General features: G+C 36.1%; 1 protein-coding gene across 1 annotated transcript in view; it reads right to left on the reverse strand.

The window, feature by feature from the left end:
• TASP1 (taspase 1) overlaps window positions 1-27686 on the reverse strand; it is an 89586-nt gene that overhangs the window by 38932 nt on the left and 22968 nt on the right. The window contains exons 7-10 of the mRNA XM_068405196.1: window positions 27040-27119; window positions 14705-14811; window positions 7121-7240; window positions 6128-6206 (exon numbers count right to left, since the gene is read on the reverse strand). Of these exons, the coding sequence (XP_068261297.1) occupies window positions 6128-6206; window positions 7121-7240; window positions 14705-14811; window positions 27040-27119 (386 nt within the window). The remainder of the gene's footprint in view (window positions 1-6127; window positions 6207-7120; window positions 7241-14704; window positions 14812-27039; window positions 27120-27686) is intronic.

Genomic DNA, 27686 nt, shown 5'->3' on the forward strand with positions numbered 1-27686 from the left:
AGGGGAGAAGAGCAAGACATCATTGAAAGACTTCTCCCAGACTGAATCCTCGACTACACCTCAGATTAGGTCCATAAATCTGATATTCCTGCTATTTTCTCAACAAAACACAACTTTGGGCTCAGTCCTCAAGGCCAATTATATTTGCTACCATGCTTGATTTTTCTGAAAACTCAATCTATTTAAAGATCCTACTCCTTTTTCTTTAGGATTATAAACCATAACTAGGTCCCATTTAAATTCTCCCTAGGACATCACATCACTGTACCTTTCTTGTATCAAATATTCTCCTCAAACGGATTCTAGTAAAAGCTGGAGACTTTGCAGCTTTGTGGTACAGAATTTCTGCATTTTGTAAATAATGCAAGACCTTCTGTCTATCTTCAGAAATGCAATATTAAAAGGTTTGCTGATTTCAGTGGCTGATACACATACACAAAGCACACCAGCCATGCATGAAGAATGGCTAAGTGTGCTTTCTACTACCTACTGTTGTAAAGATGTAAAAAGGAATGCAATACATTATTCTCAGTCTCTACATTTCCACTCAAAAATTGCACTTATAGTTGCATTTTCAAAGCCTCCTGCATTAGCTGTTACTGTAATTTTTATATTTATGTTTACATTTTACAGTTAAGGTTCTATATATCCAAAGAGAATTATCACTTTTCAGCTTATCTCCAAGGAAAAACACAGCCTGCCTGCCTCTTACCCCAGTAGTATTACTTTTGGCACAGTTAGTAGATGACTATTCACAATCATCATGGATATTCCAACTGGGGAGAAGATTCAATGTCACACTTGATATTATTTTGAATGAGAATATACACAAATTCTCCTATTATGTTCAGGAAAAAATAGGAAATGTTTTCTTAAAGTACAGCCAAAAAAACAGACTATTGTTTCTCCTGTGGTCGGCTTTTGTTCACAAAAATTTTCCCTTCAAATAATACCCATCTTCCTGTGTTTACATCCACATACAAAAAACATTCCCTAAAGAGTTCCAAGTGGCCTGACAAGTGTGGTTTTGGCCTCTATTTTTTGTGAGGTGGTGGGGGTGCTTAAAGGGGGGGGCTGTTTTGTTTGTGTATGCACGTGCAAACGTGCGCAAATGTGTATGCATGGGCTTTTAAAGACCAAAGATTTGGCTTCTACTATGTTGATCTAAAACCCAGTTTAGCTGTACATTTATGCTAAATAAAGGCCACTGGTAACGCTCATCTCATTTAACAAGATTTCACTCAGTCTCTACCATCATTCTTGCATAGAATGGCGCTTGCATTGTGTTGCTAGATGTCACAGTTAAGTTTGCCCAGGTATCTTAGCTATCCCTGCAACTGCAACATTCTCTGAATTTCTTGAATTTTAATACTGGGTTTGAGAGACTATAAACATTACATCCTGTAATGTTTATACTTCAGTTGCCAATAAAGTCACACAACTGTATTTAAAAAAAAATGAAATTAATTTTAATATAATTCAGAGTTCATATGTTGAAATGTCTCCAAAAATTGATATTAAAAAAGCCAGAAAGATTTAACTTGTTTACACAGAAACTGAATTTTAGACTGAGAGTTACAGAATAAACCTTGAATTTAAGGCCCTTTATATTCATGGTCATTCCTAAGTTCCACCGTCTGCCCCATCCTGTCTTTAGGAACTCTTCATCTGTTGATTTCAGTTGTCCCACCCCCTTTTAAACTGTAACCATAAAATATGAGTTTTACAATATCCTGTATTTTATAAACCATGAAATAACTTTTGAGAAGCCAAACAAAATAAAACCAAAGTCAGTGTGGCTAAACAACAAGGCCAAGACTGCTAGAGGTAAGAAAATACCGTTCAAAAAACTGAAGTTATGCCCAAACAGGTTCAGAACTGCCACCTTTGGCACAGGAAGCCTGCCAGCATCCACGGGGCCAACAGATGATCAAGATGTAAAAGCATGTCTTCAAATAATACATGGCCATTGAAAGAAAGCTACATGAATTTGGAAATACTTTTAATGAAGTACTTTTACGACTTTTTTTTTTTTTTTTTTTTAGTGAGGAAGGTATTGAAAGATATGTCTTAAATCAAAGCTTCAACAGAAGGATTTTAGAACAAAATTAATAAAAATTCAAGTATAAAACCTACTGCGTTAACTGTGGCATTTAAACTAGCACTTTTCTTTTTCCAAGAAAGCTTCTACAAAGGTAAACCATCACAGAATAAGAAAAACATTCCCAGTAAAATTTAAATAACTGTGCTTCTAAGTACAAAAAGAAATGAGAAATCTTGAGAAAGTCATCCTGACCTGTTAAAAAACAAAGATATCTCCAGCTTATAAAGTCCCAATATCACAAACTGCTAGAAGCTTGGATAACACAATGGAGGTGCTTTTCCCAGTTCCGTACTTTTCCCCGGACACCTGCAAACACCCTCTATCTGAAACAGGACACCAGACTATCTGGAGCTCTGGTTTGACCCAATGTGCCCATTCTTACATTCCTGCCAATTCCACGTGGATTTCAATGTGCAAGAGTTTGGATTTGGTATGCTTAGAATTCCTATTCCAGACTCTCCCTTCCCCACACCAGAGGTTTTCCCCAACCTGTTTGATCCCTTGTTTATCATATCATAGTCTCCAAAACCCAAAGACATGAGCAATTTCATAAGTATGGAATTAAAATAGTTTACAAAAAAGATTAAATATTAAAAATTTCTTGTAGGAAACTAATGCCAAAGAGTATCCTTTTTCAAGGCTGAATATAAAGCCTGATATAACAAACTCCCAAGGCTCAAATTTCTACCACTAAAAAAAGTTAAAAAGTCTAAACCAGCACAAATATTAAACAATTTATTTCCCAAAGAATCCTTAAGTTAAAATTATTTGGTTTAACATATATTAATACTTAATAATTTAGAGCATACTTTCAATAAAGCTTTAAGGGAATCCTAGTTAAACATTTCTCTTCATTCAAGACTTTTTTTTTTTTTAAATTCCAAATGCGATTTGATGAATCAGCTATTCTGTGAAGTCATTTAACAGTAAATATTAGAAGTCTACACATACAGTAATCAATACACACAGCAACCAAAGCCTAAGTTTCTCCCCCCCCACCCCGAAAAAAAATTCCCTGGAGAAAATGTTAGGATAAATTTGCGCCAAATTTACCACTTAAAGACAAATTAAAATGAAAAGACACATGAAATTAAAACAATAAAATGTTATATTGTGAAAACCACAGAAATCTAAACTGATTGCAAATTTCAGTTATTTTATGTACATGTTTTAAATGCTTTTACATACAAGTGTATATGTCTGGATGTAAAATGAACCATGAAATGAATGGGCATGCACACACAGTTTTTATTTATGCATAACATGCAAGCTTCATTTGTTGCTGTTTTTTTTTTAAATATATGTCCACACAAAGCCAGTTTAGAAACCTACAAGAGGGGGGTATAATCACTATTACAAATACAGTCTAATCTGATTTTACGTACACCAAGTGACAACACTTATCTTCTCTTAGGAAGCACTATCAATCTTACAGCTTTTCAAATCAAGGCACCTTCTAGAGTTTAGGCAGTACCTTTATTTTCTAAAAATTTCATCCAATAATGATGTTATGTTAACATGTTATTTCCTTGCTTAGCCCTGGCAATTTCACCTTTTGAATATTTGCAAATATTTATGCCCCCATTCCCATCTCCTGTTGTGATCCAGACAAATTGCAAGTTTCATTCTTTCAACCTTTCCTACAATTTAATTTTTTCATCTCTCTACCCCTTGATTAACTTCATCGTTCACATTGTTGGATGCTCCCATTTTAAACAAGAGTCAGGGATCAATATATTTTAAAACTGCACTGAACATAAATTACATTATAAAATAAAACATTATGAGCTTCTGAAAATGGAAAAAAGAATGGTATTGATTACAGAAGAGTTCTCACTTCCTGTAAACATTTCTATCTCCCTGTCTCTCTCTCTCACACACATACACACACACACTTTAAAGGAAAACCAGAAACAAGAGTTTAATTAAACACCGCTAGTCTGAATTTCAAATCACTGCATAAACAGATGGCCACGCTTCACAGACTGCCAGCAGCCTATTTCAATTAACTCAGATTGATATTAATGTGATGTCATGCAAGCGAAAAGATTTGAACCAAAGAAACGTGTGTGTGCGTGCGTGTGCGCGCGCAAAATAGTTATAAATAGTGTAACACTAAAGTATTTACCACTATATAAAAGTGGTATTGGCAAAAAGAAAGGAGGCTTCTATTTAAGACCATCATTAAACCTAAACACTCCTTTAAGTGTATCAGGATGCTTGCCGGTACTCACATAGACTTCAAATCCAGCTGACTTTGTAAAGAACAGTTTTAAAACATTAAATAAAGGTGTCCTTCTCACCTTTTCCACAAACAGTCTCTAATATTGGACTTATACTCACTAATTATTACGGTCACCAATACTACAATATTTAAATATATTTGCTTATGTAGGTAAGCGTTTATTAAACTAAAAACAATATGGTGTTCCTTGAGTAGAAAGATCTTTGGACACTTCTGCATTCAGTAGACCTTTCCTTTGCATAAGTACTAAAAAGGACACTTGCTCTTACTAACATTGAACTTAAGGGTGAATGTTCACACGTTTTCAACAGTGTGAGACAGACCTGAACACAGAGGAAATTAGAAAGGTATATGGACTTCAAAAGCAACACAGGGTATTTCTGATGCTCTTCAGCCTCCGTCAAATCTTAGTTCTACACTTACCTTGCTCCCCCCACTATTTCTGTAACAGGACTCTAACTCTGCAGTACTCTTGGGATACAGTTTACATCACCTAAATCTGAACTCTGCAAATTTTTTCATTTCTCCCTATACTGAAGACTGGTAACTCTGACCATTAAGCAGTGGTCCAAATCATAAATTTTGCATCCTGACATAAGCATTTATGAAAAAGTATTAGAAGTAGTTTTTCTCTTTGAGACTGTTCATACAAACAGGGGGAAAAAAAAAAAAAAAAGAGAAAAAGAGATGAAATGCAGTTCTTTCAACTGCTTTTATGTGGGAGTTGCAAAGTAAAGGTAACTCCCACATAACTTCACCTTAAAGCTTTTGTGTTCTACAATATTCACCTGGTATTATATAACAATACAATTATCTTTTCAATGTCTGTTCCTGACAAGTTAAAAACATCCTGGCTTACATTCTCAAATCTTAAATTGCAGTATAAGCCACCTTCCTAGTTATCTTTTGGGTTTTGGGGTTTTTTTTTCTTTCTAACTTTTACTATTTCTTCAGTCCTGTTCCATTCAGTAGATCTGTTGACAAACTTGTTTTTACAATTGGTATCTCCAGTGCTTAGCATGCCAACTGATAGAACAGCTCTGTGTGACAGCTGGCTGATAGGCATCAAATGAACAAAACTTTTGTGTATCCACAATCCTGAGACTTCCAAAGAAGAAAAGAGAAGCTACGCTAATTCTTACATCACTTTCACAATTTCTGAATAAATGTTATCCAAGACACTTATTCTAGTAATTTGGTTTTGCCTTTTCCCCTTCCTTTTGAGAGGAAAAGAGAGACGGAGAACAAATTCACTTAAATATTCACTTAAAATAGTAATTAAATATTTTGGAGGGAAAAATGCTGTTTGTAGAATTTTGTATCCAAGGGACCCTCTTATGCTAAAGGACCCTCTAATTACCTTAGTCCTTTACAGAAGGTTTCCAATCACAGAGGCATTCTGTGTTCAACACAATATTAGGCTTATAACAGCACTTCTTTACAGGAGGACAGGACCCTTACTACACAACAAATACAGTACATCCTTTCAGTGCCATACAAATTCTTTTAAACAGGATAAAAAATTCACATGATTGTTAATTAAGAAAAAAGACCAATACAAGCAACCAACAGAGATTAATTCATGGAATTAAAGACAGTACTGACATATATATATATACACATTTATATGTAAATACATGATACACATGTAGAATGTAGTCTGGAAATAATGTTAATATTTTAATTCACCATTCATAGAAATACTTTATTTGGATTTTTTAAACTAATTACAGAGAAATATTGCAACTTTTTGAAATATTTATAAAAGTAGCAAATACCTGAAGTACTCACAGCAGTGGAGTAAGGGGTATGAGCTCCTGTATTTTCAGCCCAGCAGCCACAACCATAAAGAGCTGCCTAAGAAAAGTACATCTTTCATCAATTTAAGTATACAAGGTTTTTGGTTTGTTCCCTTCCCTTAAAAAAACAAAACAAAACAAAAAACACACCACCACCACCAAAAAACCCCAAACCAACCAAAAAAAAAAACCCAAGAAAAATCCAAGTATTAATACAAAAGACAAATAAGAAAATCATATCAGTTAAAATCGCAATTCCAACCCATTTTGTTGTATCTTTTATTATTCTTCAGAACTGAGCAATTATGACAGATGTATGGTTTTCTAACCTAACTTTACAGACGATAAAAGTACAGACATCAAAAGACAAAATAATTCCAACTGTTCCCTATTTATATGAAGTCCCTTTCACTGTGCTATTCCAAAAGAAAATCATAACTATATTTCAGAGAACCACTTTTAGGACAGTTGCAAAAGTCAACCAAAAATACAGCTGTACAGCAATGGAGTATGACGTTTCTAATGTACCCCAAAATTCTCTCACCTAATAACAATAAGGAATGCCTATACTTGATATGTTCTTTTAATACCTTTGTCACTTCTACCAATCACAAGAGGATTTAAAAATTAATTGACAGCTTCCATAAGTATTGCTGAAAATTTTATTTTAAAACACTCTTAAGCATTTAATAGACTATTTGTGGTATTCAGGAGGTATTTAAGCCCAAGAAATTAAATTATTAATAGCTCTGGCAGAAGGTAACTAACTACAGAACAACTTCTTACCTGTAAATGTTTTATAACACTGGTGAAGGACACTAAAAACAAAACTTGCATTGCAATGCAGTGATAATGCCTTCAGAGTTTAATGGGAAGGAAGCGAGAACATCAGTTTGCTATAACAGCTCTTGCTTAATATCACAATTGTTTGTGACACTGAACGGTCATTCCCAACTGAAAACGTATAATCACCTGACCAACTCTTCCAGGATGCTTTAGTGCTAAACCTCCACTGGAGACAGCAGCAGCAACATTTCCTTCTTGGTCAACAACAACTGCACCAACTGTATCCAATGTTCCTGAGTCATTCTCCTGCAGGACACACAAACAGAAATAACTACTAAAAATAGTATATTAAAGTCAGGTTATACTTCTTAGCAGTGTGCAAACTAACATACACAAAACCAAGTGACAGGGCGATCAACAAAACGGATTTGTAATTCATGCATACTGTAGCAAATGTGCTGCCATAAATCTTCCCAAAATGCTCTCTTGCCTCACACAGGACCTGAAGAAAACCTCTCTGGAAACAAGAAGGTAATAAACATCTTGGAACTCATCCAATGCTTGGATTACCTGCCTTTACTCACAGAAGTGCCAAAAATGCTGTTGTCTTAGTGTTGGGCACTTGCCCACTAAGAAATGATTCAGCAACTCATTCTGAAGATGCCATATCAAAAGGCGTTTCCCAAAAGCTTCGACATGACATTTTCAGAAACTCTGATCGTTAAAGCTATATATGGTTCAAAAAAAAAAAATCCACAAGAAGTAGCTTACCATGTAAAGAGAAAATTCTGATATTCTGAGTGAAACAATAAATAGAAGCCTTGAGAAGAAATCTCCCCCAGGATAGATTCTTTCTCCCAGACTTGTTCTCAGTTCAGCAATCTTTAGTGGCTTCCTGGCTGAAACAAATTACCCTTCACTCCCTCTGGGTCACTAGAAAAAAGTCCTTACTTCCATCACTTCTGAGGCAGATTTGCTTCCCTAAGGGCAGGAGTCTTTCAGCATTCATTCCTGATGCAAGATCTTTGCCTAATGTCTCAGAAACACTTCAGCTGTCTCATCCTGGATCTTTCAGTCCTTCCCTCCTTCCTTAATACACCACGTTCAGTCACTCTGAGAGAAAGAGCAGTTTTCTCCTCTCTGCCTAGGCTTGCAGTAGATTCCCTTCTCTACAGGGCCCAGGGCAAGGCACCCTGACTTCATGCCCAGTCACACACTTTTGATGGGACACAGCATGCAGTGTACATAAAATAAAATGAACAAACAAAACCCGATATATCATCCATCACTTACTCCAAAGATGAACACTGCTGTTGCACAAGCCCTCAGGCCTTTAGCTGATCAATCTTTCCTGTATAAAAACTTACCTGCATTAAAAATATCCTACACAAACTTACCCAAGCAAACAAACCCAAGCAATATTAAGCTATTCATGTAAGTGCATATTTTCTGGACTAGGATCCAGAGGGAAGAAGGAAAAAAAAAAATCTACAACCAACTATTCAACTTCCAATTATCAAGTTGCCATCATCAATTAAAATTTCCTTGGGCATACAACGTCACTTGTCAAGCAGAATTCTTAGGAGACTCATGCTGATGATACTCTGGCCACACTTAATTTAAGAGATAACACTTGAGTTAATACTGTGCCGGTCTTAAAAGGAAAAATATGCAATGCAGCACTACAGTGTTCTATAGTATCTGTCAAGCAATTGGAACTCCTAAGCCGGTGTGTCGTCCTTGGCTTTTACCCAGAGTAACAGTAAGTTTCTTCTCTTCACCTACACCTAGATCTCCCTGAACAAGTTCTACACTCAGAAGCTGGCACTAACCATACTCAGAATTAAAACAAGCAGATGGATGTCCTAACAGTACAGTAGAATAACTGCATAGAAAAAGAGAGGTGAAAAATTATAGATCAACTGGCATTGGGAAGAAGAGTAAGTTGAAAAGCAGAGGAAGGTAAAAAACAGGATCAGAGAAGGTAGGAGAAGGAGAGGCAAAAGGAATTTTGAAGACTGGAGCAAAGAAGAAAAGAAAAGAACAAGTTCTCTTCCAAGTTGTAAAGATAAAAGAAAATTAAGGAATCATTCCTTAACTTCTCACGGGCAAATGCATTTCACAATTCCCAGGACTGCCAGCCACAACCTAATTCAGGTATTAACCCAGTTAGAACAATAATATTCAGTGGATTGAAAAGATCTTAAGCAGCAGAGCAGGCTGCTCACTGGAGGTGCAGACCCCCATCTTCGGAGGTTTTCAAGATCAGATTGGATAAAGCTCTCCCCAACATGAATTTTCCTACAATGCTATGATTTCTATATAGAGAAGAACTACTAATATGATGCAGGTTTTCTTGACCATGCCCTGACCCCTTTTATCAAAGGAAATTATATCCACAACAAAAAACTTGATTAATAGACAACTACAGATATGAAAATGAAGCCCATCAAAGTTAGGAAATGCCAGAATTAAGGCCACCTGTGTAATCTTAATTCATATTAAATCAAACACTTGGGGCTCCCATAATGAACAGAAATACATTTTAGAAGGATGAAGTTCAGTAGAGATCAGTATGTTTTCCATATCATCTGACAGCAAAGAAAAAAATGCTTGCAGCCTTCTTTGCAGCATCTGTAAAACTATTTGCTCAATCTGCCATCCATCTTCCGCTTTAGCTCTCACATGCGTAAAATATTTGCCTTCAGTAGCTATATTACTAATTTCTTTTTTTTAAAGTTATTTTAATGAAAAAACCACAAGCATTTACAAGTAGATGTTGCATGGAAACTTTCTTCACCATTATTTCCTTTAAAAGAAGATCTATTTCCTATCAGTATTTGCTGTCAATTCAGTGGTATAGTTTACTTGCTTTGGCTCATTTTATTTTTAGATGGGGCAACTTAGGAGGGCTGTAAAACTTTTCTAAGGGAAGCTTTTTTTTTTTTAACCTGGCCCACACAACCTCGTGAAAGAAATCTGCATCACTGAAGCGAAGGAATTACGTATTTTCTTCCTCAGTAATACAAGTTTGGGTTTTTTTTTTGTGATCAGAAAAAGAATCACTGCTGATGCTATATATATCCTTACTCAACAAACTGAAAACCAGTGAGGATCGGTTCTATTCCATATCCAATGGGAAAAACATGTTGTCGGATCTACTCTAGACCTATTTTTATGTTTGCTCCCGTTTCAACATTACTGACTTCACACACAAGTGACACCATGAATCAATCCTCCAGTTCAGTACTAAAAGTCTTCTACATATGCAAACTGTACTGACAACCCTATGATTTCCAAACCAGTAAATGAAGAGCTCATCACAATTCAACACAGGAACTTCCTGTACTTCTCCATACAAAAAGGCATTATGCGCCTGAGGAGTTCCAGGAAGAATGCACCTGGTGAGAAGACTTTCAGTGTCACACATTTCATCTCTTCAAACCATATGAATGCTGAAAAATACAGGATCCCGTCAAGCTAGCATCAAGACAATCAAAAGAAATATGTTAAATACTACAATTCATGAAGTCTAAAGTAAGTCCAAATTCTGTATGGATCCAGCAAGGACTAAGTGAGATCCAGCTTGCTTCTCCTTATCTTTTTACATATTTGATTCATTAATTTAGCACCTTAGATTTAAAAATTTTGCAAGTTCCAAAGGAAACTTTATTATTATTTGGTGATATCTGTTAACAAATTCCATATCTCACTTCAGCTAATAATTTACACTAACACACACATTGCGAAAGCAGTTTGGGGGTTTTAACAATGCAGTATTGCATCCTAAAAATAATCTATCATGTAGTTAATATTTTACATGGAAACAATCGAAAGTCAGTGTAAAAAGTAAGACCTCACATTACTCAATTAATTTGCACCTTGCAACTGGAAGTTTATTTCATGAAATCATGGACCAAATATTCAAACTTAGCTAAGAACATGCACACAAAGCAGGAAGATGCTCATCTGCACAAACGCAGAGTTCTATCAAGTATTTTGGAAATCTCATTCTTCCCTTCTTCTGCACATAAAAAAACAGAACAGGGCAACATATAAATTTTCTAGTATGTCCCATGTTGGCCCTTTACAGATCAAGTGGGAACAGAGAGAAGCACATTAGTGGATAGCATTATCTAGAAAATAATATATCAACAATTAATATATTTTGATCTTTTAAAATCTCAGATTTAAGGTGTTCTTGATAGAGCACTTCCATTGATTACAGCAATATTTAACAAGGTGAGAGATAATCTTTTAAGTAACATTTTAAAGTATTTTGAAGAAATACTTATAACTCCATCTAAGTCAAGGGAAAATGTCGCTATTCTGTGAGCACTGGGACCAATTCATACATACCAATTTCTAGAAATGTTTTCTTCTAGGGCAACTGACAGCATAGCATGATGCACTCGCACAGCAATCTAATCTTGACAGAGTATGCATGATTGGTGCAACATTCGTATGTCTGAAAAGGGGCAGTTACGATCCAATCATACAAAACTCGATAAACAACCCTAGCCTTCCCAGTTTAATAGTTGTTTGGTACGTAACAGAACATTTTGTCTGACCTCCATGTTTAAGACAAGGGAACTATTTCATATTGTATTCTACAGGTGAGTTTTGTTCTTTTTTCAATTTATTTCTTCTTTAAGGAAAAGGAAATGCATAGAATTCAAATTCCTGTTCGAACTGCAAGAATAAGACAGACACTAGGATTGCTATAGCCACTACTACACTTACAATTGCCTTCACAGTCCTAAAAAATTTTATTTGAGGAAAAAGTTAAGTAATTAAAATTCACGATATATAACAAGAATGACATATATTGCTATGCATTGACTCTCACTCATCCAAAGAGTTCAAGCTGCAACTGGCTAAAAGTTCATGTGGTACGTTCAAGGTGATCAATGACACAAATTACAATGCAACAAAATACTTCAAAGAAAATAATGTTTTTCTGTTGAACAAAGACACACTTACTTTTCTTTTCTAAATATATTCAGTTATTGTCTCAATACAGTCAGTAGCTGAAGAATAATTCAAACTGTTGCACACATACTTGAGTACATATGTTAAACTAGATACTAACAAAATCAGTTTTAATAAACCTCAAAGTCAATAATGTTATTTATGGAGTTAAATAACTAGCCTCTAAAAAACTAACTTATAAACACTAACCTATAAAAAAATGTATGTGCACTAGAAATTCTTAGTGCCACTTATTCAAACCAAGGAGAGGACAACAACTCTTACAAGTAACTTCAGCATAGCTGTAAAAAAAGTTTGTAATAGCAGAAGACTAATTAAAAATAGGGCTTTTAGCTAAACTCTACTAAGCTATTTTCAATTACAATTTCCTCTGGTAAAAGATAGGTTAACAGGAAGAAGACAAACATTTACTTCTGATGTTTACTGGTGCTTGAGGTGAGAACTTCAGAATGGCATCTGGCTGAATTAACACATCATAGACAGTCCTCCTACAAATATGTTTACTTAATTCACACACAAACAAAAATGATTTCTTAACTATGTAAATCAATATATGTCACTAGAGCTTAAAAAAAGTGTCATTTTTCACACCTTCAAAATTCAGTGAAGTTATTAACAGATCTTCCTGTGTGCAATCGCATAACCCTCTACAAATCCTACATTGGGTAAACAATGAAAAATACGGCAAAGAGAACATTCTATTTACTTGGAAAATAAAAGTCCTTTAGGAAGTTACACTGCCTAGTTTTCCCATACAATCTTTATTAAATTTAAACAGCCTCATTCTTTTTGAGCTTGGTATAATTTAACTTTTATTGAAAAGTAATTTTTAAGCCTGTATGTTTATTTTTAGCTAAAGAAATTTATCAAAAGCTAGAACTTCCAGGTAACTTCAGCCTTTCTTGGTCTGCAATACTATCTCTTCACATAGGCCTTTTAGTTATGATTTCCATTCAACTTCAACTTTGTTAAGGTCCTTTCTACCTTGCTCTTCTCCCAACTTCTAAAATTTCGTAGACAAAAAAAGACCAGAAATTATAACAACTGTGCACTACTGGCAACAGAGGCATATAAGCTAAGCTCCAGCATAGGGTCGAAGCAGGTGGGAGTCAAACTAGACAATGAAACAGCTATCAAGTCCTGCTGGAAGGGACAGCTCTGCAGCTCCAGAGAAGCACAGTAAATAAAAAAATTAAATGAGTATTTATTGATTAAAGCTTAACTTTGACAAGAAGATTAACTCCTAATTATTCAAGTATCTAAACTGTTTTTGAGCAATTATTTTTAAACCTTTTACGAGGGCTCAGCTTTGACAGTACGAGTTTTGGGATGACAGATTATATGCCTCATCCTTGCTAAATGACCCTTTTCTAATAGCTTAGAGCGATCATTCTACTTCTGGGTTTTTTTTTTTAGAATTTGCTCTTGTAGAAGTTGATTTTTCATTTCTATTTCATTTTGAAAAACTAAGCTTCCTGTAAGGCAGCAATTATCTTACACTCTGTGGATAACACAAGCAGTCCACATTGTTAGCATGGTTTGGTTTTCATCCCCCCTCCATGGTCAGGATGTGCCCAGAAAGTTGACAAAACTGGTGTGTTACGTTACCGGATTACTTACCGGTGAGTAGAGCTCTATTTGATCACCTCCTTTACCTACCATCATTGGCCTTTGAGGGTCTCCCGCAAGCGCTGCACATGACTCTGGAGCCCTTGAAATTTCAAATTGCAGGTCGGTAAGCTCATGCATTGGCATATGTTTCAAGCATTGACTTGCCCCTTATTACATGAACATCAATACCGTACAGAGTCCCCTCCTCCCTCAGTTACATTTTAGCACCATTACTTTCACAAGGAGGCACGTGAAATCCTGTAAACAGGAAAAGTTCCAAAACAAATAACTAACTTTTTTCCCCTCCTCTATCCTTACTTTCTTTACAGGTATTATCTCCTTGAAAATAGAAAAATTAGCACCCTGCTAGGGAAAACTTCTTATCTAAGAACACATAAGAAAAATGCCTAATTTATCACTGGTTTGCATTTGCACAGACTACAGAGAATAAACTTTTTTGCCAATTCTCTGGGATTTATACGTTATTTATATCAACATAAGGCAGTGGTCAGTCAGCTTACCAAAGTGAAGAGAAATGGCCAATCCGAAAGCCCACAGGCCCAAATAATGCATAGGCATTTAATTTAAGGAGCTATACTTTAATATGCAACAGTAAACACGAATACTGTGATTGACATTCTCAAATGGTAACAAAGGCTTTAAATTCAAACTACGAGTGAGGGGAACAGAGGGAATCCTAATAGTTTTGCAGTACAAGTAATATGGGCCAGGTCAATGCTAGATGCATGCACAGATGCACATGTTTACCTACCTGATATTTCAAATTTCACCAATTCCAGCTCCATAATGCAGTGCGCTCAGGAAACATTAAAAAGTGGGAAACAGTGACAGAGATCCCAAGCTAAAGAAAACGTTTCAGTAAATAATTATCTGTTTGTGTTTACACTTGCCATATTTCCAGTTCAAAATGAGCAAAGTATTTTTCATAGCACAATCAAGATACAAAGTGTGACAGTTTGGTTTTCAAATAGCAAGGCAGAAAGTTTTAATTGCACTAAGTTATCATTATATCATCTAAACATTAGGGTGGTCAAGGAGAAGTGGCTTCTGATACTACATTAGTCTCACTGTATATACGATATGAAATTTATTAGTAATCAGCTGTAAGTTTAGGATGACACAATAGAATTTTAAACAGGAACTAACCTTTTCATTTGATTGTCGTCTTCTCTTTATTTGAATAAGATCTGTTTCCACCTTTTCAGCCAACTCCAGCTTCCTCTTGTTCCTCTTAAAAGCTGCTAAACTAAACCCTATAAAAATAAGTCAAAAGCATTTAACTAAGTAAAATTTACTTAATTTAAACAAATATTGATAAGTTTACATTTTGGAGGTCTCATTCCTCACATATTTTTACTGATGCAAAAAAAAGCATCAATAAAAAAGCCAACAATTAAGTATTTAAGCTTCAGTACAAGACGTTTGCATCTTTTCCTAAGTGAAAAAAGTTCTACTACTGTTCAGCAGCAGTGATGGGTAAAATAGCTAGTAGAAACAAGTTGCTGAACACATATGGAAGCTGTGTTGGTCTGCGTATCTGTTTGGCAAAGAAGCAGCAATGCACAGAAGAGGACAGAATAAGCAGCTTGTGTTAAAATTATTGTTTTTGACTGCTGACAAGTAAATAGATACCATGTGAGCTCATTCTGATATCCATAAAATTAGGCTACTATTTTATTACCTTAATTGCATATCTGTATGTTTACCCATATATTTAAAGCCACACAATAGCCTAGCAATATTTTTATGTTCCATAATCCAACACAGTCTAAAGACCACCTAGGTCTTGAAAAGACAAACATATATTTTCCACATCTAAGTCCCACATTCAGAAAGGAAATGTTCTCTAAAGTGGAGTAAAAAAAAAGTTATGCCTAAGAGACCAAAATGACACGTTCCCATTTTAGAAGTTTCAGTTCATAAAAAAAAATAGCAGATATTGATAGATTTAGTTTAAATTAGTTGTGACTTAATATTATCCACAGATTGTCTTAACATCGCCTTTGAAATGCGGAGAAAAGAGGAGGGGGGGAAAAAATGCCTTTTGTCACTTGTTTGGTCATGCAGAATCAAGCTAACAGGAGGGCAGATGTATACACAAGTAAGTCACAAATTCAATGGAAGTTAAAAATCACAGGTTTCCTGTTTAATCTACAAGCCTTTAAAAATGTCATTTTAAATGAAATTCTGAATATAGCTACATCGTCATTATTCAGAAGACTGGAACAGTTGCAAGAACAGTCTATGAATAAAATCAATATTGCAGAGCAAACAGAACCCAAAGCTTGCATTTACAATTCTCACAAAGTACACAGACAGCGAGCATTTTACTTCTTTGAAACTTCCCCATGCAGGTGCCAAAATCACCCAGAGAAGTCTCCTTTAAGCCTGTTTTAAGTACATAAAACTGGACCTTAAACTACCACAGTTATTCAAGTATATAACCCAAAAGTAATGAAAAAGCTGGCTTTTCTCTCCAAAAACCTAATGAATACCAGTTTCTTAAAACTATAAACACATATTAATCTGCCATCACCAAGAAAGGAACTCTTTCTACCATACAGAGCTGATTAATGCAGCTACTTTGGACAACACATTTCTATGTTTGAAATGAGGTCCAAGAGGTAAAAAACAAACGCTTGATAAGCGGGAGCAGGCAAAGAATCATTTTAGTCTAGTATTAATTGGGGATGGGGAGGAACAAACAAAAAACCCTCAGAGATCAAGAATTTGTTAAACAAAAGTGTCCCAAAATAAACCAAGCCAGTACCTTGTTTTTAAAGAATTTTTAAACAGGAGAACTTGTAAGTTGACATGACTTCAATAAATATAGCAAATATATATGGGCAGACCCACAATATGGGTGATTAAGAGTGGTTCCTGGCCTTGATACTCATCAAAAGTAGCTATTACATGGGGATAAATATGCCTATGCCTGCTATCTACCCCTGCCATTGCCCCCCACCAATTCAGAAAAAAGCTGTGTACCTAGAAAAGCAAAACAAATACGAGGGTGCAGGAACCCATACACGTAAACCTGAACACAAGAAGTTTTCCTTTTACTTCAGAATCTAATGTTAGTGGTGTCCTGAAACCTTCTGCAATATTTGCATGTTCACCAGTTCAAATACATGCACGAAGATCACATCAAAACTAGAAGATACATGGGCTAGTTCCAAGCTCCTCTCAGCATCATCACTCCACCTATAGGTTGGTTGCTACTGATCCTGCCATTTTTTCCACAACATATGAAGTTCTCCAAGCTTAAGAGAGATGTTTCATTCACTTAAGTCCTCTGTCTCTAGCTAAGCAATTAAACAATTTTCAGAGTTTACCTTGTGCTTGAAGATTCTATTTGTCTTTTCAAAACAAGAAAAAACCTGAAGATTTGCTTTGAAAGATCTATTTGTTAACTGTAACTTATCTGCATTGTCAATTCAAAGTGGTATCAGTAAGCTAGGAAATACAGGGCAGAAAACAAGTCATTATTAACAAAGAAGTATACATTTTACTAAGCAATAAGAAACACTATGTATGAAATTAGGCTAGCAATGTACCACCTTGTCCATGTTTACAGAATGGACGACTCTATCCTACAAAGCAATGATTTTGGCTAACAAAAAACCTGTGCCGAGTCCCCAGGTGTCAGAAATATTTTAAGTTCCCAAGTACCCCAACTGCCTTTCAACTGTCTGCTAGGGTAAAGACTTGTCGTGCATTTTCTCTCTATTGCTTTTCTTACTTTGCTCGTCTCATACGTAGGAGAAGCGGTGCACTGCATCAAGGACTCTCTTACTGGATGATCAGATAACCAGAGCCCCAGGAGATGCTGTGGCATGCAAATTTTGCGTATCTTGGACCATGTCATACAGACAGATGAAGAAAGTTTTCTAGTAACGTACAATGATGTAGGTTGGAAAGGATCTTAGGAAGTCGTATAGTCCAACCTCCTAGGAAAGGAAAAGCAAGTCCAATTTGAAATGGCTGCATAGGAACTTGTCAAGTTTTGAGTATCTTCAAGGATGGAGATTTCACAACTCCTCTGGGCCTCTGTTCCAGTATTTGATCAACTTCATGTTAAAAAAAAAATTTTTTTAAATTAGTAAAAACCTCACACATTCTAATTTACACCAGTCCTCTATCATCCTATCCCTATGTATCACACACCACCATAACCAAGTAATATACCACTTAAATGCACAAACGCAGAACAGTCTAGGTTAAGGAAGCTAGCATGTTTGCCTGGTAAAATACACAAACTTTCCCAGCTTACTCCATCACAACATCTACCAAATTTAACCATCAGCTCCTATCTGTGACAGATACTGTGGTATTTATGACATTGGAAAGTTCATACCGTTACACTAGATGGAGATATTAAAGAGGTGCCAGTCATGGTTCTGTACTTCTGATGATGTGAATTTTGATCAGAAACATCCGAGGGTCTTTTGGCGGGGGCGAGAGGGTGACTGGGGAAGTTCTTTTTCAGGGATGGAGGAGGGCAGGTTTTTTAATATCGTACCTCTCTTCCCAGAGTTACTTACATTAATTCATATTAATTCAGTAATTCCAAAGTTTTATTCAGTTTAGCATGAAATGTCATACCTATCCATACTGTAAGGGAAAGAAAGTCTATTCAGACTTCCCCTAGAGTGGAAATTTTTGCACTCAGGCTACATTCAACTTCAGAATATTTATTAGGATTAACTTTCATCTGAAAGTTGAAGATTTTGTTTTAGCAAGGATTGATGAATAATTGTCTTTCATTATTTAGGGAAAATAATTATCAGTGATTACCAATTCCCCTTAGCAGGATAAAAGAGCTAATACCTCCAAAGTGACCGAAGAATTGCAAAATAAAGGACCAGTTTGTAAAACAAAACTTAGCAATCACCCTTTTTTCCTTTGACATAGATTTATGCCAAACTTCAGATGATCAGTTAAAAATACAATGTCTTGAATCTTAAATTTGACTTTTTTTCCCAAAATAAGGGAATTGAGACTAATTGCTAGTGAAAGGCTACCTGCCTTCGGTTTATTCCTGCCTTTGTGATGTTCTAGCTGTGTAAAACCACTAAAAATGTCATCAAACTGTGTAGTACCCTGCTTGCTTTGTCTTGCTCTAGAAGTGACAAAAGAAACTACAAAACACAAGTGAGCTCCATGCTAAAAAAATTAAATATGAAATTAAAGTTTTCTGAAAACATCCTGTAAGTTTGGTCCTTGTCAAAGAACATATGGCATTTTAAGTTGAATAAAACATCTTACGAAATAAAAAAACAATCCAAGATTCAAATGTGTCTGGTTAATGATGCACACATAATATGGAAAAATAACTCACTGAAAAGTTATTTTGAAAATAAGCACTATACACAGAAGGAAAAAGGCCCAGACAGAGTTTAAGTTCATAATTCACATTAAATCTAAAACAAAAACTCAACTCTGTGGTGCAAGGATGCTAAGAAGTTTCATTTGTCCTAAATGACAGTACAAAAAATACTCTCACCTTCTCCAACAAGACAGCACATTCCAAGCTTGAAAGGAGGAAAAGGACACAACACAGTGTTGAAGACAGGCATGTTTTCCTAAAACAGATGCAATATAGCTACATCAGCCTGAAGTTGCGTGGGCCAAGGATAAAGGGAAGAAAGAGAGGAAGAGGTTATCGACTGGGGAGGGGAAGAAGCTAGAAAAAGAGAGGTAAGGGAGCAGATGGAATTTTAGTTTGAAAAATTCTTGGATTGCAGCCCAGAGGTATTGTTGGAATCTATGGAAAGGTATTTAGTACAACAACCTTTGATTTTGCTCAAAAATTTAAAAGTTTATATTAAAATCAAATATATGCTTTCAGATCAAAGTCCCTGACCGTTACTACCCTACACAGTAATAGCCTGTACACTCAAACTCATTCTTAAAAGAATTGCATCTTGGAAGCCACAGAGTACAACCAGCCATTGTTTTGCTTTCTCATTTATGTACACACTGTCATAAATAAAACTACTTCAGAGCTGCTGGGAGAGGAAGAAAAAAAAAAAGAACAAAAAACCCCACAGCTTTGCAAAATGATTGTCTGTTAGTGTTTAAATGCCATGCTCAGGCCACCTCCAGATTAAAGACATGTAATGACTGACAAGAGAAGCATATGAGAACTAGAACATTAAAAGCTCAGGACTTCAGTCTCACATTTATGGTATTTATCACGTGTCCCTGCAATGCAGCATGGGGTGCCTCTTTAAGAATGAATAATCTTCAAGGACCTGAAAACATCTTCTCAGTTCTCCACATTCTCCCTTCAACCTTGCAAGGTACCAACAGGAGCTACCCACATGTACTCTGTACTTAAATGCACTGCATTTTGGGTCTAACTGTGCTAGACGGTGGCAGTACTGGGTGGAATACTCGGTCATGGCAGAGTTGCAGAAGCTGAGACAAGTGTAGGGGTTTGCCATGGAGAAGGCTCAGTGGCTTGAGCACAGAACAGGTGGAAGTAGCTCCTGCATGAGAGGTTGGTACTAGTGGACGTGTCAGAACGTGTGCTTGATAACATGACATATTATCTATAAATGCAGAAGAAAAATCTCACAGGCACATCTTGCTCAAAGTTAAGATTGTTACAGATTTTCCCATTTTCAAAAGGTTCCAGTGTCATTGGGTAGCCTGATGACAAAGACCTTCATTATATAATTAGCACAAGATCCATCTCCTACATCATCACGGCTAGACAATAAATACAGCTTTTATACAGGCTTTTTACATTGTTATCACCACTTTATAGAAAGAGATGAGAAAGTAATTTTCAGCAAGCAGGTCAGTGGAATAAAAAGAAACTGGTCTCTACATCAGTTCAGAGATGTCATTTGTGTGCCACTGTTTGCCATAAAACTCCCACATCATTTACTCATCTCTTGTACTAACCCTGTTGCCACCCTGGCAGTCTGAACATTCCCATAGCTCCTTTTACCGTTATAGTATGTACAACTAAAAATTTAACCAAAAAATCTTGACAGTTCTATTACATAATGATACAGCAACTCAGTAAATGAAAGACAACTGCATTCCCCATTCTACACAGCTCTTCGTAGTCACCTTTCACAGCCCATTAGAAATGATCCAGAGAGCAGAGGTAAGAGAAAAATAGTTATAGAGAAAATTAGAATTGTCCTATTCATGGACCCCTTGAAACTACTGAACTGTACAAACAGAACAAAATGCAAGACTAAGGCACTTTTCTTTTTCTTTTAATAATGGTAAAATTCATACATATCTACTTGTTAATTCTAGGTCTGTGTACTTTAAGTAAGCCTGTAGCTGACAGGCTGTTTATTATAGTACACTAACATTTCTTGTCCAAAGTTAATGACAACAGTTTTTAGTAAAAAGCCCATGTTTCCTTAAAATTCCCATGCTTTTATAAGCCACATCTATTCCCTTGCGTATTTTCATGCTAGGTAAAAAAATATTTAAGTGAACCAATTAAGTTTTCTAATAGAAGTTAAAAAACACAAATTTCTACCACCACTAAATCACAGATCAAGCTCAGGACAATACTCAAACCTTCCTATTCACAGTGGTGGAACAGCAGGCTGGGAACACAAACAGAAACTCCAATGTTTCTATTAGAGTCATAACAAATTATTATGCAACAAAACATTATGCAACCTACAACTGCTTAGCAATTGTTGTTTAAAAGCAAACGGTAAATTGAAAATATAAGCAAAGTCAAAGAATATTTTTAAATCTTTGGAGTACAGATCGAGCTCTGACCAATCATACAGCACCCCCTGGCAGACACTTCTCAGAGTCAACTGAAAGAACCAGAACAGAGAACTTTCTACATTTTATCTTTCTATTCCATATTAAAAGAGAATGCAGCTATGGGAGGGTAGTGAACTAAAAAGGAATATACTAGCAAATTAGTTAACCCACAGGAATTAAAATGATCCACTGAAGAATTCTGTTGAGCAGTTGCTAAAATAAATGGCACAAGTGAAAACAGACAGATGAAAATAAATTTCATTTTAACAAAGCTATTTTAAATGACAAATTAACACCACTTATACTTGTTTTGGGACCAAAGACTACTACTGCTACTTCCCTTGTTGCCATACTTTGACAGAGACACCAATATGAATGGGGAAAAAACCGCACTCAACCTCAAAAGCATATTAAAACAACCCCTATCTTTCTCAGAGCACTAGTACATAGATCTGTTCTTCATAACAAGAACTCTGGGTAAACTCTTGCTGGACGTACCATTTCTTACTACTTCCTGGAAGAAATCTCTTTTATCCACCAAGCAGCCTTTCCTGCTCCCTTGAAGATTTTCATTCAAAGCGTCTCTTGGGTACTTCAGCCCAATTTTTTTCCCTGGCTAACTTAGAGCCATTCTATTGGCTGCACTTAGTTGTTCAAATTTCAGAACTGCAAGTGGATCTGCAATATTATGTCCAGTTCCAGGGAGGGTTCACATCATGTCTGGCCTTTTTTTTTCCCCCCCCCTTTTTTTTTTATTGCCAGTGAAAAACATGCACTTAAGAGAGTTCATTTACTTTGCATATTATGGAACAGAGGTAGCAACTTTTACTGTTAAAAGACAATTATCTTCTATCTGAGAGACACCTCTTAGCTTCCTAAAACCAGATATGTATTCAGATTAACCAAGCTTCCTCATCAAATCCCCAAAGCCCTTGAGTTTCTGTCCAGGTATCTTTCATTCTCACCCTAAAAACAAAGTAACAAAACATACTCTAAGCCACTGCCCTGAGCCACTGTCTGAACCTCCTAGCACAGTTCCAGCAAGGCAGCAAATGTTTCTCTCAATGAAATAGTGAAGCAGAGGAGAGAACTGGGAGTGGGGTAAGGTTTGGGGGTTTGGAGGAGCGGCAGGCTAGGTAGGCAATACTGGTGGACAGGGAGACAGATGGTGTCACCAGAAGTTTGACAATCTGCATGACACTTATCTAGTGTCATTAAAGAATCCAAGCAGCCAGAAGATAAAAGGGAATTTCCTTGCATACACAAAATGGGTTAAAAATGCAAAACAAAGTACGAGTAAATAAATGGCCTGTTACAAGTGGAATGACAAACCAACCTATAGTAGCACTTACTCCGTTCAACAACAAGATGTGATTTTACTGATGACACTAAGTTATTCAAGATAATAAGAGGACTTGCCTGAAGGATTTCAAGTAGTGACCTGACAATAAAACAGCAGATTTTTTTCAGCAAATCTCAAAATAATGAAAAAGAAGTAGCTCTTCAAATAACCCATAGTTCTAAAGGTTTTTGTGGATGCTAGAAATTAATATGGGCTCAAGAGGAAACAACAATTTCATGGCAGAAAATACCACTGATTACCTCCACGTATGCAGGAACCAGACACGACTCAGGAATTTAGAGTCTGGGATAGCAAATGAGGCAGGGAAAGGGAAGTATATATTCGCTCTGTTCTTATATTCTTCCTTAAGCATCATTTGTAGCTACTCTTGGATTACAGTTATCAAGCTATGTGGATCTTGCTGCATGAGTAGTTACCTTCCTTCCCTTTCTCTTTGAAGACAACATTATAAGCAATTGTAAGATGCTGTCTTACACCACGTCATCTTTGTCAAATCAACTACCTTGCATCTACTATAGGCTGAACTGAAAAATTCAGACAAAAGTGCTTCAGTTATTACTAGCACAGGCACAGATATTGACAAGTTGAATATGTATCTCAAATTTACGTTGCCTATTTAGAATGAGGTATACTTTTGACATTTATAAAAGGTTGCATGATACAGTAAATTAGCATTTCTGGACTGTAATTACACTCAACATTTTGATCACACTTTCAAAGCAGTCTCTTTAGTATAGGGTAATAAAGCATAAGCTAGTATGGGCTCTAGTAGTGGCAGGAATTAAGTTCTAGTATGGGCACGAATTAATAAATTCAGCTTTCTTCCAGACTGCAGGCAACACAGGCAGACCACATTTCATTTTTAAAAAAAAGAAAAAACAAAAAACAAACACCCACTCACTACACTGGAAAGCCACCAGATTTCTACAAATGGTAGAAATCCCATTTCCTCAAACATTTGGCAAACTGAAAAAGACAAAGCAGGTGAGCCTTGACATAACCTTGATGTAGTTCAACAAGTAACATGGTTTAAAACATCATTGCAGTTTGGTGCTTAGATACTTTGAATAGTTCTGAGAGAATTATGGAGCGTGACCACAAAGCTAATGGTGCAACTTTCTTTGTAACTGATCATTGGAGAGTTCCATCCGTGCAAAACCAACCACGCAATCCCACAGCCTTATAGCATGTATAACATTACTCTTGCCATCTCAGGTCCAGGAAAATAGAGACAGAATAATGTGACTTCAAGAATGTATTTTCCATGTGCAGCACAGAGAAGCCAAAACATATGCACCTAGTTCTCCCTGCTCATACTTATTGCAAGTACATGTCTAAGATTTGGATTAGGGTTTTTTGGGTGGGCTTGGTTTTTTGTAATTAAGTTACTAAGCATATTTTCCTGATGTTTGGCAATTACTTCAGTTCTTCATTTTACAGAGCTATTCAACAGTCACGTAATTTCAAGTTAATTCACCTCCAATTCTCCATGCAAACTCTACCATAGCAATTGTAGCAAGCATAATCAAAAAGTCTCCCTTTTTTTGAAGCTTGTTACATTATTTAATGCAATAGTTTGCTTCCCATGACATCTTCTGTGGTTGCTTGGAAACAGCATTCTCTTTTAATTGTTTCTTAAGCACATCTAACTTTCCCTCCCCTGGCAACACTGGAAAAACTATTTTGGCTTTCTTACATGTTACCTGTAAGGCAGGTTCCAATTTCTTTTCAGCTATAACAACCCATGTTGTCACACACAGTGTTAATGGTTACTTTCCAGCCTCACTGACCAGAATTCTACACGTTACAAGACTAGCTTTGCTAAGGACTCGTAAGGAAATCAGCATAAGGTTTTCTGTAACCAATTTTTCAGTTTTTTGTTTGCTCTTTCTTGCTGTTGTGGTGTTGTTTTTTTTCAAGAAAAAAAAAAATCAGATATACTACCCGTTAATTATTATACTGCAAAATTAAGTGTACTCAACTCTTAGGAAAAATGACAACTTTTAATTTGCTTTTCCCAGATGCCTCTTAGAAAGGCTAATAATGCAGTCTTAGCGTAAGCTAGTATTGTTTTCCTACCTATCCATTTTAGGCACTTAAATAGCAGACACTGCCATCTCATCTTTTTTGAAAAGAAAACTGAAGCACAAGACTATAATAGTCAAATACCTCCTTTCTGTAAATCCAGTCAGGCATAGACTATCATTTATGCTAAGGTCAAGGAACAGAACTAGAAAACATCTGTGAAGAATTCAGTTTTAAGTAATTTGCTTAGTATTACAATGAATATCTGATTGAATCTCAGCCTCTGCCACTGATTTTTTCAGCATATCCTTCAATTACCCTAATCTGAACTCATTCTTCCAGCAAAACATTCACATAGTCTACACTCAAGTCTTAACAGTCACAGCCTGCTTCACAGCATCAGTTCTTTCCTAGAGCAGGTCCCTCCTGTGCAATGGCTCAAGCATATAATCATGTATGTTGTGCGTTTCAGTATGTATAAACCTGGGTGAAGGCAGAGGGTGAAGGGAGCAGAGGGAAGCTGGCAACTTTAACACCAAAATTTTTTTTCACTGACATTGCAACAGCAAATGGCATTGCTGCACTGACTTTGAAACAGGACCAACTTCCCAATCTTGGTTGTTTTAATTGTTTCAACGCAAATTGTTTTGCTAAATAGAAGTGTGCTGACTGTTCTGAGGAGACAAAAAGAAATCACTGGTGTTTTGGAACAGGTTTGTGAAAATATATTGGCTGGGATTATTCTTCTGATGTTTCTGCAATGAAAATTCATAGTCTGGGTTAGGTAAACCAAACTAGCAGTGGTCATCCTTATTTTTAAGCCACAACGTGCAGATTTGCTCTGACCAGAGTACATTTTAGCTAGTAAGATATCATCTGGCAGTTAGTGTTACAGTCTAATCATCTCTGCCACAACAGAAACACACTGGTACTAGAAACAATGGAAACTTTTACGCATGCAAACAGAATTAGTCAACAAATCTTCCTTCTGGAGTATCTCCTACACATAGGTAGCAACTACTTTCTTAAAAAAAAAACCAAACAAACCACACCACAAAAAAAACCCAAACCTTTAAGTGTTTTTACTCTTTCTAGAGTCACAGAAATAAAGGTGTTCTGCTTAACTGAGGCCAAAAGTTGTTCTGCAAATGCTGTTTTGGACAGCAGAAGGATAGAGCAAAAGTTTCAGTCACGTGGAACTAGAAATCAAAAAACTTTCTGTTCAAAATGAAATGTATCATGAGTATGTATGAAAATTGGCATGATTAAGTAAAATGGTGCCACTGTTTCAGGTGTTACATTTAAACATTGAGTATTAGCAACTTTGAACTACAATTTCTGGGTATTTATATACATTTAAAACTAGGCCAAATAAAAGCCTTAAGGGGAGCCCTGGGTTTCAACGTCTGGTTTATAGACTACTCCTATATTTTATGCAGTAATACTATTTACTGTAAAATAAAGAAACATTCTGTAATCTTCCATGTTCTCCTTCTTCTTTGGGCAATGACCTCTGATTTATTTCCTGCATAACTTCAACAGGAAGCACAGGGCATACCTTCACCTACAGCAAACTACAGACTAGTTGTAACGGCACTTTCCCAAAGGGAGAGGGACTGGAGAAGAGAAGGAAGGGGAATGACGTCCTCCTTTCCATGGGTAAGTGCACTAATTTTTAGCCTAGTTTATAGATGGTGTATCAATATAACATAATCACTTCTTTTATTTTAAGAAAAAAAGTTTTTGTAAGAGACCTGACTACTGCTAGTGTACACTACAATCCAAGTCCATTTTCTGGGTTGGATTATTCCACCATATCAGATGAAGCAAAGACTACCTAGATTTAAAAAAAACAAACAAATAAATAAATAAAAGGCAAATGAATTTGACAGCCTGTTTACACTAGAGCAGTTCTGGACAAAGACTCAGAGATGGATGCAACCGTAGAATCTGAGAGCCAAACTGGCATCTGCTGAATTTAGATACATGGCTAGTTGGTGCTTTTAGGATACAAGATGGGACCACAACTGGAGACTTACAGGACTGAGCTGTTAAAGAGCCTACGTTTCGGTAAAAAAGTCCTTCATTGGATTTAATCCTAGAATCACAAATTCACTTGAATTAGATGTTGCTAAAATGCAGCTGAAGTAACAGTTTATAATTTTTTCTATTTAGGTACTTAATAGAAAATTAGTAAACTTAAACCATCCTGATACACCATAATACCATAAGCTGGTTGAAAGTTAAGAACAGTGAAGTGATGTACACCTCAAAATAGGAGGCACCATTTAAAGTTACTCTGTCCTGTTCTTCCTACTGACACCACCAGTTTACTCACTTGTAGTCATGATACCTGGAGGACATGCTGGTATCCCGTGATCAACTGCCCATCTGTAAGCTCCTTCACCAACTAAAAAGCTAGGAGACACAGAAGAGGGAGTTTAAACAAAACCATATAACAAATCCCCCTTTTCTTGCAATTACTTTTTTCTGCTTGGTTTGGTCATTTTAAAAATTGTTAGCTGTCTACCTTTCTCAGAAATGTCAGCTATAATTACATTTGGCAACTTTATGTAGTTTCATTAAAAGACTACACAGCTCTGACATTAAGTTTAGTATTGGATAAAAACACGTGCTATTAAATTTGAAATTCATTACCAAATAGCACCGGCTTGTCATTGCAGCTAAATAGGACAAAGCCATCTAGAATCTTGCTCTCTGTAACAACTTAGTAAGTTCCTGAAGACCAATAACATGGCATGAATGAGGCGAGAATGGTAAGGTATTTCCAGTAAAGTCAGCCAATGCCACAGGAATATCAAGAAGTCCTTTGAGAAGTACAAGACAAGCTAAAAATAAGCCTTACTTAGAAGCATAAAGGTCTATCTCACGGAGTTTTATCAAGCATTTTCAAATGAGTCAAATACACTGAATTTTTATTATATTTGCAAAAAAAACCCCAACAATTTCAGAAGTTGTTTTCTA

This window comes from Nyctibius grandis, chromosome 1 (assembly GCF_013368605.1).
Source record: "Nyctibius grandis isolate bNycGra1 chromosome 1, bNycGra1.pri, whole genome shotgun sequence".
NCBI classification, from domain to species: domain Eukaryota; kingdom Metazoa; phylum Chordata; class Aves; order Nyctibiiformes; family Nyctibiidae; genus Nyctibius; species Nyctibius grandis.